This window comes from Pongo pygmaeus, chromosome 5 (genome assembly GCF_028885625.2).
Source record: "Pongo pygmaeus isolate AG05252 chromosome 5, NHGRI_mPonPyg2-v2.0_pri, whole genome shotgun sequence".
NCBI lineage: Eukaryota > Metazoa > Chordata > Mammalia > Primates > Hominidae > Pongo > Pongo pygmaeus.
The window spans coordinates 39,446,085-39,463,020 of NC_072378.2; the positions used below are offsets into that span (position 1 = coordinate 39,446,085).

At 48.5% G+C, this 16,936-nt stretch overlaps 1 protein-coding gene across 1 annotated transcript in view; it reads left to right on the forward strand.

Moving 5' to 3' along the window:
* GLP1R (glucagon like peptide 1 receptor) overlaps window positions 1-12,483 on the forward strand; it is a 42,593-nt gene extending 30,110 nt beyond the window's left edge. Inside the window, exons 9-14 of the mRNA XM_054491728.2 lie at window positions 144-213; window positions 299-387; window positions 748-886; window positions 1,878-1,919; window positions 7,099-7,322; window positions 7,469-12,483. Of these exons, the coding sequence (XP_054347703.2) occupies window positions 144-213; window positions 299-387; window positions 748-886; window positions 1,878-1,919; window positions 7,099-7,266 (508 nt within the window). The 3' untranslated portion in view covers window positions 7,267-7,322; window positions 7,469-12,483. The remainder of the gene's footprint in view (window positions 1-143; window positions 214-298; window positions 388-747; window positions 887-1,877; window positions 1,920-7,098; window positions 7,323-7,468) is intronic.
* The last annotated feature ends 4,453 nt before the right edge of the window (window positions 12,484-16,936 follow it).

The window sequence follows — 16,936 nt, forward strand, 5'->3', positions numbered from 1 at the left end:
GGACTGGTTGTTGGGTGGCTCCTGGGAGCTGTGTGTGTGGCACTCAACATGGCCATGTGCATCGGCGGCCCCTGTGCCTGCACCTGAACTCGGGGTCCTGTGAATCCTGCTGGATGCATGCGTGCATCTCTCTCCCTCCCCAGCTGCTGGACCAGGAACTCCAACATGAACTACTGGCTCATTATCCGGCTGCCCATTCTCTTTGCCATTGGGGTGAGTGATGGTGTGAGGGATGGGAGTGGCAGCTATGATAGGGCTGGGCTGGTGCCCTCTGCCAATCCCCGGCCCCACCCTGCAGGTGAACTTCCTCATCTTTGTTCGGGTCATCTGCATCGTGGTATCCAAACTGAAGGCCAATCTCATGTGCAAGACAGACATCAAATGCAGGTGATGTAACTGAGCTGGCTTTACCGAGGACCTTCAGCAAGTGCCCCTTTCCTTCTAGCAGAGAGAGAGATCCTGGGATGCTTAGCTTAGAGCCCTACACTACCCTCTCCTTCCACCCACCCAGGCCTGGCCTTGGACCCCAAACCCTTGCTTTTGCCCTGTCTCTGGGCAGCCCCTGGACTTCTTGGGGTCTTGACCTCTATTTTTTCCCTCTAGGCAGCCTGTCCCAGGGTATTGGGGTGGGAGAACATCCATGACCCAGATATCAGGACTTGGTAGGAAGTGGGGAGGGTAGAGAACGTGAAGAAGAGTCCATGGGAGAGGTCCAGAATGACTCGAGATCTCTGCCCTGCCCCTCAGACTTGCCAAGTCCACGCTGACACTCATCCCCCTGCTGGGGACTCATGAGGTCATCTTTGCCTTTGTGATGGACGAGCATGCCCGGGGGACCTTGCGCTTCATCAAGCTGTTCACAGAGCTCTCCTTCACCTCCTTCCAGGTGACTTCATGCTTGGGGACACTTGCTTGTAAAGTCCTAGAGTGGGGGTGGGACAGACACCAGCCTGCATCATGCAGATGGAAAAGGTAGGAAGACTGGGACCTGGAGGAGTGATCCCTGCCCAAAGTCACCTAGTTGGAGCAGAGCCAGAACTAGTATCCCCAGGTGTCCCAATACCCAGGCCAGTCTTCTCTGTAAGCACATGGGACAAGAAGCCTTCCTGGATGTAGCTCTGGGCACCAACCTGGCATTGCAGCTGCCATCTACTTGGTGGTGAGCGCCCTGCCAGGTGCTTTACATGCATTGCGCATTCACTCCTCACAGAACCCAGGAGATGTGCAGGGTTAGCCTTGCTTTACAGAGGCGCCTCAGAGGTGTTAAAACCAGAGTTACGGTGTCACAGTTTCAAAGAGAAGAACTGATCCTCTTCACTAGCATTAGATGATGCTAAGGGGGTGTAAAAATACAAAAAAACTGGTCCCTGCCCCTCAAGAGTGTCATGAGATGCCTGCACACATGTGGGCTCATGTGTGTGTATTTACATACATGTGCAGACATACAGAACACAATTCTGGAGCCCTGGGTCTCCTGCGTAAACAGATGGGGCTGGGGTGGGGAATATTCTCCATGATCAGAGTCATTGTACTTCACTGGATCAGGCCTCCTCAAGGAGAGGTTAGATGTAGGATCTCTACAGCTTCTGGGCAGCTTCTGAGCAGGGTCTCCAGGACCCCACAGCTCATGCCTGGGAGACCCATGGGGAGAGGCTAGCTGGGGCCTGTAGCCAGGCCTAGTCGGAGAGGTGCAACCCTGGTGCTCCTTCAGAAAGGAAATGAGAGGGAAGCCACTGCCCCATTCCTGGATCTGCCTGGGCCACTGGATTTGGGGAGGGGGTTGGTGAGGATGGAGTCCCAAAGTGCTTCCAACCAGGGCTAGTCTGCAGGGCACCTCCCTCCTGCTTCCTCCCTCTTGATGTGACTCTTGTTTCCAGGGGCTGATGGTGGCCATCTTATACTGCTTTGTCAACAATGAGGTAAGCTCTGAGGAGGGATGGTGGGGACCCTGGTGGGTGGGTACCATCAGCCAGTCTGGAGTAGTACAATGGGGACTCCCATCAATCTTGCCAGCTGAAACCCCCTACTCACCTCACTGAGGCACTAGGGTTGAGAAGCCATCTTGTCCACAGATTTGGCTTTCTGTGCATGATCTCTCTCACACATGAACACACACACACACACACGTACATGTACAGGCATACCCTAATGGCATGTGACCCTAGGGAAGACCCAGACTTATGTTAAGGGGATCCTGAATGACCCTCTTTGCTTGGTGGTGACTGTTACTTACAAAGTGATACAACACACACATACCCAAACCACGTGCTTGGGGCTTTAATAATCACTATTTCATTTAATTATGACCCCCACATCCCTCAAAAAAATCCTGCTAAAATTCTTATTTCATATTCCCATTTTTTATATATACATGAGAACACTGAAGATCAGAAAGAGTCAGGAACCTGCCCTAGGTTTGGAAATAGTGGCACACATTGCTTCTTAGCCTTTTGGCCAAGATGAAGTGTGAGAATAGTGGCATGGCAGAGCCAGGATTCAAATTAATTCTGCATTAAATCAGAAAGCACCCCATTCTTCATACACACAGGCAAGAGCCCTGGCTCACTGTGGGGAAGGGGGTGGCTTTCTGGTGCTAGGATGGGAGAAGGGGGTTCTTGCTGGCCCCACACCCTCTCCTGCAAATGTCTGCAGGACAGCAGGTGTCTCTCCCATCCCTGAGATGGTCAGCTCCTGGGAGGAGGACATAGCTGTGTTCGTGGGCACCTGGAAAAGGCCCCTTCCACCAAGGTACTCAGCTTTGGAATCCCAGAGCTCAGGGATCTTGGAGTCAGCGCATTAATAGGCTTGTCTTTTTCTATGGGTGTGGGGGATGCAGAAAGGACAGTGGGTGGAGACCTGGGTGTTTCAAGGAGCTGTGAGATGGCTCAAAGAAGCAATGTGATGTAGCAGAAAAGATGCAAGGATGCAGGCTTTGGCATCTTATTTGGTCTGATCTGGGCCCCATCACTTAATGAGCTGTGTGACTTTGCATAAGTTACCTGCCCACTCTGAAACTTAGTTTGCTCATTTACAAAGTGGGGGTAATCCTGTGAGGATTAAGAAAGTCTGAAAAAGGTGGGAAAGGGGAACAGAGAACAAGTCCCTCCTGCAAGGTGGGATGCTGAAGGTCCATCTTAGCTCCTCACAGGTGCTGCTTGGCACAAAGAAACACATACCATTATCTCCAGATGCTCAGTAAGCAATTGCTACTAGATACCAATATTCAGTGATTCCCAGAGACAGGGGCCTAAGGAATTTCAGAGGATGCCGTGCAGAGAAAACGAGGCTGGGTGAAAGGGAAGGGAGGAGAATGTTCCCCTGTCCCTGAGGCCTCCCCCTGCCTCTGCTGAACTGGCTACCTGTGGCAAGTGTGGCCCTCAGATCTCTAAATGGGAGGGAAACCAAGGTCTTTTAAGTGCTTACTGCATATAAGGTGCTCAGAGTGTCTCATTACATCCAATGCTGTGCAGCAGATGGTATCCCCAATTCACAGCTGAGAATGTTAAGCCTCAGCAAAATGAAATGAGTAGCCTAATTCAATAGATAGAAGGTGGTAGAGCTAGCGGGCTGTGGCGGGGGCAAGATCCCACTGGGCTGTGGCGGGGGCCAGATCCCACTTAATGCCTCAGGGAAGCAGGTGCTGGGGAGGTGAAGGCAGCGCCAGGCAAAGAGTGGCCCATAAATGGGATTCTGGCTGCTCCTGGGGCAGGTCTCAGAGGACCCATCAGGCTCAGTTTGGAGGGTAGGGCAGGGAACAGGCTCTTGACCCACAGGAGGCAGCCCTGGTCCTCCTCCACTGCCATATCCTCAAAATGAATTTCTTTAAAACTGATGCAAACGAGGAAGTGCAAAAACCTAAGCTCTGTGGGTGGCCTTCCCTCCAGGAATGCTCTCAGCCAGCTGGGTGATGTGCTACCCAGCCCTGAGCTCTGCTGCTTTCCATTCCAGCCCAGTGGTGATGGGGGCAAGACAGGGTGGCATGTATCCTGTGCAGGGATGAGGAGCAGAGGCCTGTGGGGAGAGACTGAGGCTCCCTGCTGCCACCTTGTCATCTTGGCCCCCCACGTCACCATTTCTCACTTCTCTATCCTCTGACACTCTCACTGCAGCCCTACTAGCAGACAAGTGTGCTTGGCTTCCCCCCCACCATTGTGACCCCTGGCTCAGCCGCCTCTCCAGATTCCATCCTTCCAAGCCTAGTCATCTCATCACCTCCCTCCTCATGCACCACCTATGGCTGGCCCACCTTTGTAAGGGGATAGTACTTCTTTGCCCTTGGAAAAAAACTTGATCCTGAATCACCAGAGTTGCGCCTCTCTGACCAGGCCTGGCTACAGACCCCAGCTAGCATCTCCCTGTGGATCTTCCAGGCTAGTGCCATGGGGTCCAGGAGACCCTGCTCAGAGAACAGGAGAACCTGTCTCCCTTCAGAGCACCACCCAGTTCCTTTAAACCCACGCTGAGACTCCTCATGCCCTGGCTGCTCCAGGCACAAGGACAGATACGTCATTGTCACTGGACCACAAAAGACACATGTGGCTCTGGGGCTAAGGCCTCTGTCCACAAGAGCTGTTCTGCAGACCCAGGGTTGCCATGGCAATGCCAGGTACTTGTGACCTGAGGAGAAAGGATGGCTTGAATATTGGTTCTGTGTGGCTGCCAAGGCCTGCACCAGCTGCTGGTGGGCCGGAGTGGGGACAGGGAGGGGGAGGCCTGAAGGTGGTTTTGCTGTAGCTTGTGCCTGAGAGCCACAGTGAGGTGACTCAGAGCCCTGAGTGCTTGTCCCAGCCCTGCCACTGCTGAGCTGTGTGACCTGGGGCAAGTCATTTTGCCTCCCTTGCCTCTGTCTCCCCAGCTGTAAATGAAGGTGAATGAGCTCCCCAATTCACCCGAATCCTGAGGCTGGCATGGTGCCTGCTGGAGAGGGAGGTCAGGAGGGGTGTGCTGCACTGCAGAGGTCGAGGGCAGGGATGAGGATAAAATCTGATGGTGGAGGAGGAAGTGTTGTGGCCTAAGTGCCAGCCCAGGTGCTCAGGATCTGTGGTGTTGTCTTCGTGGGTTCATTTTCATAGCTGAGGAACAGAAGGAACCTGAGGTCAAATGCTCATCTATTTATGTGTTCATTCATTTGGCTCATTTAAAACACATCTACTGAGCACCTGCTGTATGCTGGGCACTGTGCTAGGTTCAGGGATGCTGAGATGAAGAAGATGTGGTCCCAGCCCTAGAGGTGCTCCCAGGTGAGGGGTAGGAGATGGACCAGGGACAAGCAGGACTGCAAGAGCCACACAGGCAGGAGGCCAGCGGTTAGGAGCCAGGCATTGGAATCAGGCCAGATCTAGGTTCAAATCCTGGCTGAGCGACCTGAGGAAATAAACACTCTGCACCTCAGTTTCCTCATCTTTAAATGTGGAGCTACTTTGCAGGGTTGATGTGAAAGTTAGCTAAGATAATCAATGGAAAATGCTGTGCATACAGTAAGTGCCCAATAAATATGGTGACTTTCAAGGACAATCGTGATTACAGGGGTCACAGCAGAGGTTCAGGAAAAGTGCTGAGGGAGATGGGGGCAGAAGGAGACACCGTGTGTCAGCACCCTGAGAAGTCCCATAGGTGTCCCTGAAACCTCTCTTTGGTCTCTGGTTTCCCGGAGGTGTGCCTCAGTTTACCATCTTTCCCCCCCCTCCAGTGGAAGGGCTGTGAAACAAGCCTGGCCTCCTGGCAGCTGCACAAGTGGGGGCCACCACTGGACTCAGAGCCCCCATCCCAGCTGTCAGCATGCGCTCCCTTCACAAAGACTCAGCTGGGCAGGGAGCTGGCATACAGCAGGGTGGCTGTAGGTGGTGTCTGCTCAGCCTCCTTCCCTCCCCCACTCAAGCTTGGGTTCGTGACGCTGCATGGGACACTGGCGTCATCCTGGCAGGCAGCCTCTGGGCCATCTCAACTCTACTCAGTGCAGAAAATGTTCTTTTAAGGGATGGCATGCAGCCATACCAGGCGTCTTGCTGGGCGTAGCTGGATGGACGACAAAGGAGGAGGAGAGGAGGGTTGTTTGCACAGGGGCTGGTGGGGAGATTGGCCCCTTATCCACAGCCGCTGGCATCTGGCTGTCTTGGTGACTTGGCCTAAAGGGAAGGCCCAGACCCCAGACACTCCGGTGTGGGAAGGGTGGGGACTTCAAAGAAGCTCTGGAAAGCAAATTTATGGGAACATCACCCAGAAGAGCAGTCCAGACCCCCCAGGACTACCTTGGCAGGTTCCAGCTAGGCCTCTCCAGGGACCAGAATCACTGGCCACCACAGGGAGCCCCAGTATTACCACAAACCCTCAAGGGATGGGGGCTCCACAGTGTTACTTGGATTTGTCTCTTTCTGCCCCAACAATCTGGCCCCCAAGCATCAGCCCTCCTGAGAGGCTTTTCCTGATGGGGAGGCCAGAGCCCAGCACAACAGGGATCCTGGCTGACTGAGCTCCCCTGGGCTGCACCCCCATGGTCACTGCAGTATCTCTCTGGATGGCATCAGTTGAGAAGCCCTCATTGGCTGCCCCTTCCTCCCTGCTGTTTCTCGTCTCAGCCGCATTCCTTCCTTCCCTCCCTCCTCCCCTGTGAGGTGCTGGGGCCTGGAGAGAAGCCCTCAGGGAGTTTAGAAGGGTCTCCTGTAGACACCAGGAAGGCTGGGGGTTGCCGTCCCCCTTCTCAAGCATCCAAGCTGAAACTGGGATGTGCGCTGTAAAGACAGAGTCTCTCTTCTCTCTCCCATCTCCTGTCTCCCTGTGTTTCACCCTCCCTCTCATTCTCTTCCGTTAAATAATACTGTGATGGATTGTAAAAGGTACTTAGCTGAATCACAGAGTTTAGAGATGGAAAAGACCAATTAGGTCATCAAGCTGATCTCTCTCCTGAGGAGCTGCAGAAAACAGGAGACAACAATAAACAATTTTATTGGGATATTAATTTAGGCACCCAAAGGCCTTGACTTATATCTCTTAATATAATGCAGTGGATTTCTTCCCTTCCCTACTAATGTAATAGTGGGGCCATTTGGTGAGCCGTTGGTTTGCATGACGGCTTTCGTTTCCCTCCTTTTCCCATGGAAGGTCCAGCTGGAATTTCGGAAGAGCTGGGAGCGCTGGCGGCTTGAGCACTTGCACATCCAGAGGGACAGCAGCATGAAGCCCCTCAAGTGTCCCACCAGCAGCCTGAGCAGTGGGGCCACGGCAGGCAGCAGCGTGTACACAGCAACTTGCCAGGCCTCCTGCAGCTGAGACTCCAGCGCCTGCCCTCCCTGGGGTCCTTGCTGCAGGCCGGGTGGCCAATCCAGGTGGGAGAGACACTCCCAGGGACAGGGGAAGGAAGGGACACACACACACACACACACACACACGTACATCCTGCTTTCCCTCCCCAAACCCATCAGACAGGTAAATGGGCAGTGCCTCCTGGGACCATGGACACATTTTCTCCTAGGAGAAGCAGCCTTCTAATTTGATCACAGTGGCGAGAGGAGAGGAAAAACGATCGCTGTGAAAATGAGGAGGATTTCTTCTTGTGAAGCCACAGGCCCTTGGGGTTCCCCCAGACAGAGCCGCAAATCAACCCCAGACTCAAACTCAAGGTCAATGGCTTATTAGTGAAACTGGGGCTTGCAAGAGGAGGTGGTTCTGAAAGCGGCTCTTCTAACCTCAGCCAAACACAGAGCGGGAGTGACGGGAGCCTCCTCTGCTTGCATCACTTGGGGTCACCACTCTCCCCTGTCTTCTCTCAAAGGGAAGCTGTTTGTGTGTCTGGGTTGCTTATTTCCCTCGTCTTGCCCCCTCATCTCACTGCCCAGTTTCTTTTTGAGGGGCTTTGTTTGGGCCACTGCCAGCAGCCGTTTCTGGAAATGGCTGTAGGTGGTGTTGAGAATGAGCATTGAGAAGGTGCCCGCTTCTCCTCCAGGTATTTGAGTTGTTTTGGTGCCTGCCTCTGCCATGCCCAGAGAATCAGGGCAGGCTTGCTACCGGGGAGCCCAGCCCTGGGGTATGAGCTGCCAAGTCTATTTTAAAGACGCTCAAGAATCCTCTGGGGTTCATCTAGGGACACGTTAGGAATGTCCAGACTGTGGGTGTAGATTACCTGCCACTTCCAGGAGCCCAGAGGGCCAAGAGAGACATTGCCTCCACCTCTCCTTGGAAATACTTTATCTGTGACCACACGCTGTCTCTTGAGAATTTGGATACACTCTCTAGCTTCAGGGGATGTGACCATGAAGAGACTCTCTTAGGGAAACCAATAGTCCCCATCATCACCCTGGGAGGCAGGCTCCCTCTGCCTTTGAAATTCCCCCACTTGGGAGCTTGTATGTACTTCATTCACTTTTCTTTATTGCTGTGAATAGTCTGTGTGCACAATGGGCAATTCTGACTTCTCCCATCTAGTGGAAATGAGTGAAATCATGGTTGTAGTGATGTTGTTTGGGAGAGTGCAGTAGTAATTGATTTGACCCACTCACACTTGGAGCTAATTAAGGTTTGCCCTGCCTGCAGCCTCCCCCACAAATAATGAACAGCAGAAAGGCTGGACAGGGAAACCTATCAATCCTGCCCCCAGCCATGATGAGGAAGCCCCAAGCCACGGTGACACACAGCAGCACTGCAGATACCCAGACAGATAGCCATCCTAGAGAGGCTGGCAAGGAGTTCGCGGCTGCAAAGGAAGCTTCTGGAGCAAGAGAGAGCTCGCTCCTGGGAGTCAGGACCTCCGGGGAGAGCAGAGGGTTCCTACAGATTCCTTTATGAGTCAGTCTCTCCCTCCCTTTTAAATGGTGGGAACCCTCCCCAAAACCTTACCTTAGACACATTCTCCTGTGCCCCTCAGAGAGGCATGTGATGTGCAGGGAAAATAATAGGATATAAAACACATCAAGCAGAAAGTTTCTTATACTTCAGCTTCAGTGAACTGTTGTCTATGTTAATAGGGAAATTGAACCTCAGACTAAAGAAAGGAATTGTGTGGATGGCTGCCTTGACTGAGACAATATGGGCAGGGGGCACTCCTGCTTCCCCAGAACAAGGTCAGGCTTCCCAATGGCACCCCTTATTTGCTGTCTCTTCGTGAGGGTGGGCACCAGTGGGTTGATGTGGGAAACAGTTCTGGTGCAAGTGTTTAAGTTTTAGATAGACTGAGGATTTTGAGAACCGTTATTACATTACATAGCAACAAAGAAACAGATTGATATAATCTGTGTGAAATAAATTGCTGAGGAGAGGGACTGCAGGGAAGAAATTGCTTAGTTAGGCACCTCGGAAGCTCAAATCATTTAGTTTAAACTTTAAGTAGAGTTGTCTTCCCAACTGGAACTGTGATTCTTGATTTCAGAAGGCTCATCAGACCCCCACACCCAAGCCTTTTAACACGGAGGAAGTTTTTCCTTCATGAATACATACAAGATACCGAACTGAAGAAATCTTTTCTTTGCTCCAACCCCCGCTCCCCCCGCCCCCCGAAGCTATTAATAGTCATTCAAATGGCACTGCACTCTTTCCAAGCTCTCCTAAGCTAAATATGGCTCCAACAGGTCTGGGAACTATCGAATGCAATGTACTCTGAAATTCCACCAGCTGTTTACATGCCTGATGCCTAATGCCATACACCTGGAGCTTGCTGAGAACTCTCGGCTGCCTCTGTCCTGGGGTACTATTGCTGACCAGCAGGGTGTAGGCGCTGCTTTTGTTTGAGCTTTGTAGCCACAAGGTCTGATGGCTATTGTGAACAGCAGCTGACTTCAGCACTCTGGCCAGCTTCCTCAAACTTGATAGGGGCTTGCATTTTGTCCATTTTTCTTTGCCATTTCAGTCTTTCAAGCAGCTGAATCACAGAACTGAAACAAACCACTTACATTGCAAAGTTCCTTCCCTTTAAAATGAGTTTCTGGATTGCAGGGATGATTTTTTATGGTCTTAGTGTGTCTCATGCCGTAGACCTCATTGTTGGAGCTCTGGGAGACTCTGAGCAGAGAAAGACCTTGGTGATCCCCCCTGGCCCGATCTATAGGATTCAAGAATGAGGCTTGCAGAGGTGGCTTGCCCAAGGTCACAACACTAGAGGGTGGTTGAGCTGGGCCAGGACACAGACAAGCCCTTGTCTCTCAGTCTAGTGAGGCCTCTGGGAAGGATAGGTGAAAACTATAAATAGCTGTTCAAGATACTCTAAGTAAAAGTCAGTGGTGTTATCTGGAATTTCTACTGAAGAGGAAATACAGCAGCAAAGGTAGACTCATCAGATGGTGAAAGTGTCATCTCCTTTGTAATTTATACTGGTGAGAGGAGGGGAACGATGTGCTTTCCTATTTTTACTCTGGTACTTCATTCATCCTTGTCTTAAACTTAAGAAATGAAATGCATCAGGGCACACACACACATAAAAACAGCACGCAAGCCATTTTGGATGGCAATTCCAGCACTCTTTTAATGGATTAGCTTAATTTTTTTTCTGATGCCTCTGTATGTGTTTGAAAAGTTGTATTGATAGTCACGCAGAGTGTACTAAAATAACCTAAAAGGTCTTGAACCTCCCCTTTACCTCTTTAGAACCTCTGAATTTGGAGACAGCTAGCAAACGGCAACTGTAGCCTAGCAAAGATGGCACAGCACCACAAAGGGCAAATGGAGTCAACTCCCTTCCATGCTCTGAAGGTCTTGGCCACTCTCATCAGGGTTGGCTGTGTTCTATCCAGCAGCTCACAGTCAGGAGACCTCTCCTCCTCAGTCCCTCCCATTTCTTTCTTCCACAAGGAAAGAACATTGCATGTGGGTGTCTGTGTGTGTATGTGTGTGCATGTGTGTGTGCATGTTTCTTCTGTGCATAGCAGCATAAAGTTAGGAGATGATGACTCCAGAATCATCACACCCGCTGTGCAGGTCATAGGACCGCACACCCGAGGCTGGGAGTCTAAGTGGTAGATGCTTCCTCTCCATGCGCAGACAGGGCTCCCATTATTTGCTAATGCCTGCGACGTGCTCAGGGAAGGCAAAATCTATTCCAAAGGTTTATTTTCCCTCCGTTGAATTGATTCTAATCTACAGTGCTGACCCTGCTTTTGGCTCCTATGAGGCAAACTATAAAAATTCTCAAATAAAATACAGAGGCTTACTCTGCAAAGACACCTGTGTGAATGACGTGCTAAACATTCAGCAGAAACCAAATTAGGATCAACTCTAACATTTTTCCCTCTTTTGTGGCTGGAATCAGTTCCCCTGGGAAAGAAAATCGCCCAAATGAGAAACTTATGCCAACCACATTCCCATGCCCCTACACTGTTACCTGCTGGCCCAGATCAGCTCTCTGGGTCTGCAGAGGGCCGAGACAGGAAGCATTATTAAGCAGTATAATTTCAAACACTTTACTTAGTGCCACAGTGTGTCTGCAGTATCTATAACTACTTCTGCTCTGTCAAGGAATACAGACTGGCAGGAAGCAGATAAGTATAATTGTTTTCCAATAACTCCCCAAGCCTCTTGGAATATATATGTATCTGAATCTCTCAGAGGAGAGAGTTTTCTCTCTTCTTTGGCCATTTTAGCCTGTTTTCCAGGACCTTGTCTAGCAGTGGCTCCATTTTTCCCTGATGCATCCAACTTCCCTCCCTGCACTCCTCCTCCCCGACTGCTGCCTCAGGAATAGGTGACCCTGCTGGCCATACTGTGAATGCTGTTCTTTCAGCTGTGACCAATTTGGGGGTGTAGCTGAGAGTGAGGTGCTGTCAGGGCTGAAAAGGACACACCTCATTCTACATTTGGATGCAGTGAGGAGCGGGGCAGCCACCAGCTTGGATCCTAACTTACATTGGGTAGTGCAACCTTTCTGACGGGGCCTGCCAAGTTATCAGTAATTAGCCAGCCTAGGCAATGTAGCATGACTAATTATTGCTGTGTCAAAGCAATTCAGGACAAGAAAAACATATCTAAATGAGAATGTTTAAATGTGGTGAGAAAAGAGCTCTCACCACAGTTTGAAACGTATAAAAAGTTGAGTTCTTTGCAGGGGAGCCAATGGGGACATTGAGGGAAGGGCAAAATTCACCCCAGACAGCCAGTGCTTGATCTTGCCAAACAGTTCACACTTTACCTCCAAACCTGCAGTTCTAACCTCCTCCCACTAAAATAATCATCCCATCCTCAAAGCAGACAAACTCCAGCATCCCATCGGTTCTGGAGGGATTTGATGCAGACCTTTAAATGCGCCAACAGAGAGGTAAGCCAAGCTCTCAGGAGGGCCAAAGATAGATTTCTATCTTCAGTGCTCTTGGGGGATGTTTGCTCTTCATGAGTGTTTAAACAAGATCATTTCCATGTGATTTCTTAATGTATAAATTCCTGCAAAATAGGACCAGCTTCTATAGGTAGCGAATGTGTAGGTCATATAATTCCTTGTACAGATGTGAATGGATGCAGACTCTTTCCTAATTTGCCTTGTAAGCCAAATAAAAGTCTGTCTCTACTGTCTCTCTTGCTCTTCCTTTGCGAAAGGAGGCTTTCTGCAATGTCAATCCAGGTGACTCACAGTGCAGTGGGAAAACACAAAAGATGCCGTTTCCAGCCAAGGAAAAAAAACCCTGCTCATTGCTCACACCATGATTTTCATCTTCAAAGCACTCACCAAGTACTAATTTATCCATCGCAGCCTTTATGCAGACTGCAATGTCATTTAATTAGAAAAGTTGGGTGGTCGAGTGGCTTAAACAATGACTGACGGCCAAATGGATGTGTATTTTAATTCCGCTCATTCATTCGATCTCTCCTCTCTAAATGACCTCAGTCCATTAAATCCATTTAAAAAAGTCATAAAAACATAAGCTTTGTTTGCAAAGCAGCCACAGAATTTGGATGGAACTGCTGTTTAGAGATTCATCTTCAGAAAAAATGAACTTTTCTCCAATTTAAATAATCACTCACTCTCCAGATTTGCAACTCACTCTTATAGAAGGGCAGAGGAATTGCAGATTCGCCTAATTCCCCCATCATTTCAGTTACACCTATTTGAAGGTCAGTGTACTTACCTGAAAGTATCTTTAAACATCCGCTTTTTAGACAAGCTGTGGTAATTGTCCCTTTCAAACATAAGAATAATTCTTACCCTGAGAGCAAGTTATACCTACAGCCAACTCCTGATAGCGGCAGGTGGAACATCTGCATTGTTTCTCTGCACCAATCTTGCTTTTGACTTAATTCACTCCCCTATGGATAGTCTTACCTTTCCGTGCCCTTCCCCTTCTACTTAACAGGACCAAAATAGAGGTTTTTATCCCCGCCCCACCTTCCAGGAAAACATCCACCCAAACCAATTAATGACCACCACATTTCTAGGTAGCTATTACAAATAATAGAAATCAGGTAGAAGTGCACCTTCTTTCTCTGAGGTTGCACTGTGGCTTAATAAGGGCTTGACCTCAGCCTAAAGAAAGGGGGTTGGGGAGCTGCCCTGCTGTTCTGAGGCCTAGCCACTGGGGAGACAAATGAGAGTTTCTTGGCTTCCGGACTCATTCATCCTCACATGCAATATAAAGACATATTCTAGTGACTGCTGCCCCCAGATGGGGAGGACTGAATTCCACATAGAGTTTGTGAAGGATCTCACTCACATGCCATGCATATCAGCATTTTCAAAGTTTGAGAACTCCTGTACCCTTCCCTCATTATCTTCTCAAAACCCTGTGCCCTGAACATATGGCAGTTCAGTCTCTTTCAATCTCTGTCTCTGTCTCTTCCTCTGTCCTTCCTTTCTTCCTTTTTCCCTCCTTCCCTACCCACCCTCCCAACACATACACACAAAGAGAAAGACTGGAAACAGTGAGGTTTTCCCCATCAGAAGTAGAGAAATAGTTGGTGGGGCAGAGAGGGAGGGCTGGAAACTAGCAGCACAAGCTGGACTAGATGACAAAGGCAGCCAGATGGTTGGAGAAGATGGGAACAGAGATCCAATATTGTGTGACTATAAGGAAGGAGTCGAACTGAGTGTCCCCAAGGTGGGAAGGGTAGGTGAGGAAAGAAGATGAAGAGGCCAGAACATAAGTAGATAAAGAAAAAAGAAAAATAGCAGACTGTTCAATTGTGAAAAAGGGCTGTAGTGAAAGAGGGGAGGAAATTGCAGAGGAGGAAAAAAGAATGAGAATTACAAGTGGCAAGCGACAAGGAACTAGGTTAGGAACCCTATCTCCAGTCAGTGTTATTAACTCCATCTTCCATAAATCTGAGCTCTTTCCCTGTAGCGTTCTCTAATCCTAAGCAGTGATAGAATATTTTCTTTTGTACAAAAGCTCATTTTAACTAACACAATGATTTTGGAAAGAGAAAAAGACCCGTGGCCCAGAGTGAATCCAACAAGACTTTTATTTTTTTAGCACTGACACTGGGCACCAATGTGAGAATGAATTACTATGGCTCCCCCTCATGTAGGACCAATAGACCTTAGAATTTATTTGTGGTACAACCTCCAACTACAAACAAAATCAATAGCTGAGAATTACAAACACTGGGGAGTCCCATGCTGAGAGATGGATTGCCTTAGAGCTAATGCAGGCTGGTAACACCCAGAGGCGATTAGCAGGCTTTTTTTTTTTTTTTTTTTAACTTTCCAAATCTTTAGGGTGAAAGAGCAAGGACTTGAGGCAGTAAATGATATTTACACAAAACTTTTTTAATGCCGATGACCTAAGGTTGCATTAGAAACACACTTGGCAACTACACAAACTAAATAGTGACAACAAAAAGGCCATGGTTACTTTACCCTTTAGCTCCAGTCTTTGACAATCTGTAACCATTATGTACATTTCTGGCTGAAAAAAAAACAGTGTTTTACCATATTTTTGCCCTCCAGAACCCTTCTGAACCTTCAAAATTCCTAGGAAATTGAATTTACAGCTTTAATAAACCCCTCTGCTACCCATCGATTAGATGCTACTTGACAATAAAACCACCCTCAAGCTCTTTCATCTTTCAAATCCTGGTGTTAAAAGTAGAGACTAGAGAACCCAAACCAGAGACACACACCAAAGCAAAGACATTTCCCCCTAGTTAAGTTAAATCAATGTCCTTCCAATGGCATCCTTTGGAAAGGTACAGTTAAAAATACAGATGAAGGCTGGGCGCAGTGGCTCATTCCTGTAATCCCAGCACTTTGGGAGGCCGAGGCAGGTGGATCATGAGGTCAAGAGATCGAGACCATCCTGGCGAACATAGTGAAAACCGATCTCTGCTAAAAATACAAAAATTAGCTGGGTGTGGTGGTGTGCATCTGTAGTCCCAGCTACTTGGGAGGCTGAGGCAGGAGAATCACTTGAACCCGGAGGCAGAGGTTGCAGTGAGCTGAGATTGTGCCACTGCACTCCAGCCTGGAGACACAGTGAGACTCCGTCTCAAAAAAAAAAAAAAAAAAAAAAATACGGATGAAAAGATTTCTCATGTACACTCATTATATGAAAGAACCGTGTTACATTAAGAATTATACTGTGTTGAAATATTCTCAGCTGTCAAAAAAAAATCTATAACATCCCAGCTACATAAAGTATTTACAAAAACACCTTCTAGAAATTGGTAAAGATTGTGAAGCCTGCCAAACAAGGCATGGTGGTGCCACAAGTCCAGAAAGAATGCCACCCATGGGGTCTCAGAATCAGCTGTAATGGCAGTACTCTCACTCACTCTCCTAGCCTTGAACAACATCTGCTTCTCAAATACGGACCTTCCTTCTGGCAGGAAGGGGCCCTTACCTCTCAGGCTCCATGACCGAGTTAGTCCTGCTGTCACTTCTTACATGAGAAATGCAATAGCTCTTGAGACATTCTGTATCCATGGTGCATATCTCCTGGGAGCATGCCAAGCCACCCAAATCCCAGTAATACCCCCAAGTTAGAGCCATCTCCATAATGAAGTGTGGGGCTCATGCACCCTCTGCATTGGCCACCCACATGAAGAACAGCTTTCTTCAGCTGCACTGAAAATGATGCATAGATGTAGATTTCCAAAGGCTATAGCAGCAAGATCACAGAAACCTTACATGAACTTCAGAATATGACTTCTCTCTCTTCTTTGGGGCTGGATCCTCCAAAGCGATCAGATTCTAACATGAATTTCCAAAATGATCATGTTTCTTCAGGAAATGTCTCTTCCAGGGCCCCTACTCGCCCTGCATTGCCCAGCCTTTTACTAGGCCATGAGGATTCTGGGAAAAATGCAAATTGTCTAGGAAATGGTCCTCTTTGCAGAAATAGTTTTTTGAAAATTATATGTGGGACAGAACCTGATATAATCTATGAGAAGAGCCAGAATAGCCAAAGACATTTTTTTTTTTTTATTGATGAGGATCTAGAACAAGGCAATTGTTTCATACCAACCCGGTGCCATTTCACAATATGTTTGGCACCACCAAACTCAGTCTAAATCTCAGAGGAAAAGTCATTAGAAGAAAAATGATTAAAACAAGCTCTGCAAAACAAAACTATTTCTGTCCCTAGAGATGGTCCACTGTAAATGAACTGCCATGTATATAAAGAATACTCTGCCTGTCAACACATATGCTTTTCTCTAAGAGTTATTAAAATAAGATCAATATTATTAGTGAAGCAATAAATGAAATATTTACCAAGAAAGAAAGGCAGTAAAGGACATGGAGATATGGGGGTAGGGTGCTATTTTAGGCTGGATGGTCAGGGAAGGCCTCTCTGATGAAGTGACATCTGAGAGACCCCAGTGGAGTAAGGGAGCAAGACCTAGGATCATCTAGGGGAGTGAGTTCCCAGAAAAGGCAACAGTCAAAACTCTTAAGCAGAAAGAAGCATATTTAGTTTGTTAGATCAGTAAACTATGGTTCACCACCTGATTTTATAAATAAAGTTTTATTGGCACATTCATTTACTTATATATTGTCTATGGGTGCTTTTGCTCTACAATGGCGAAGTTG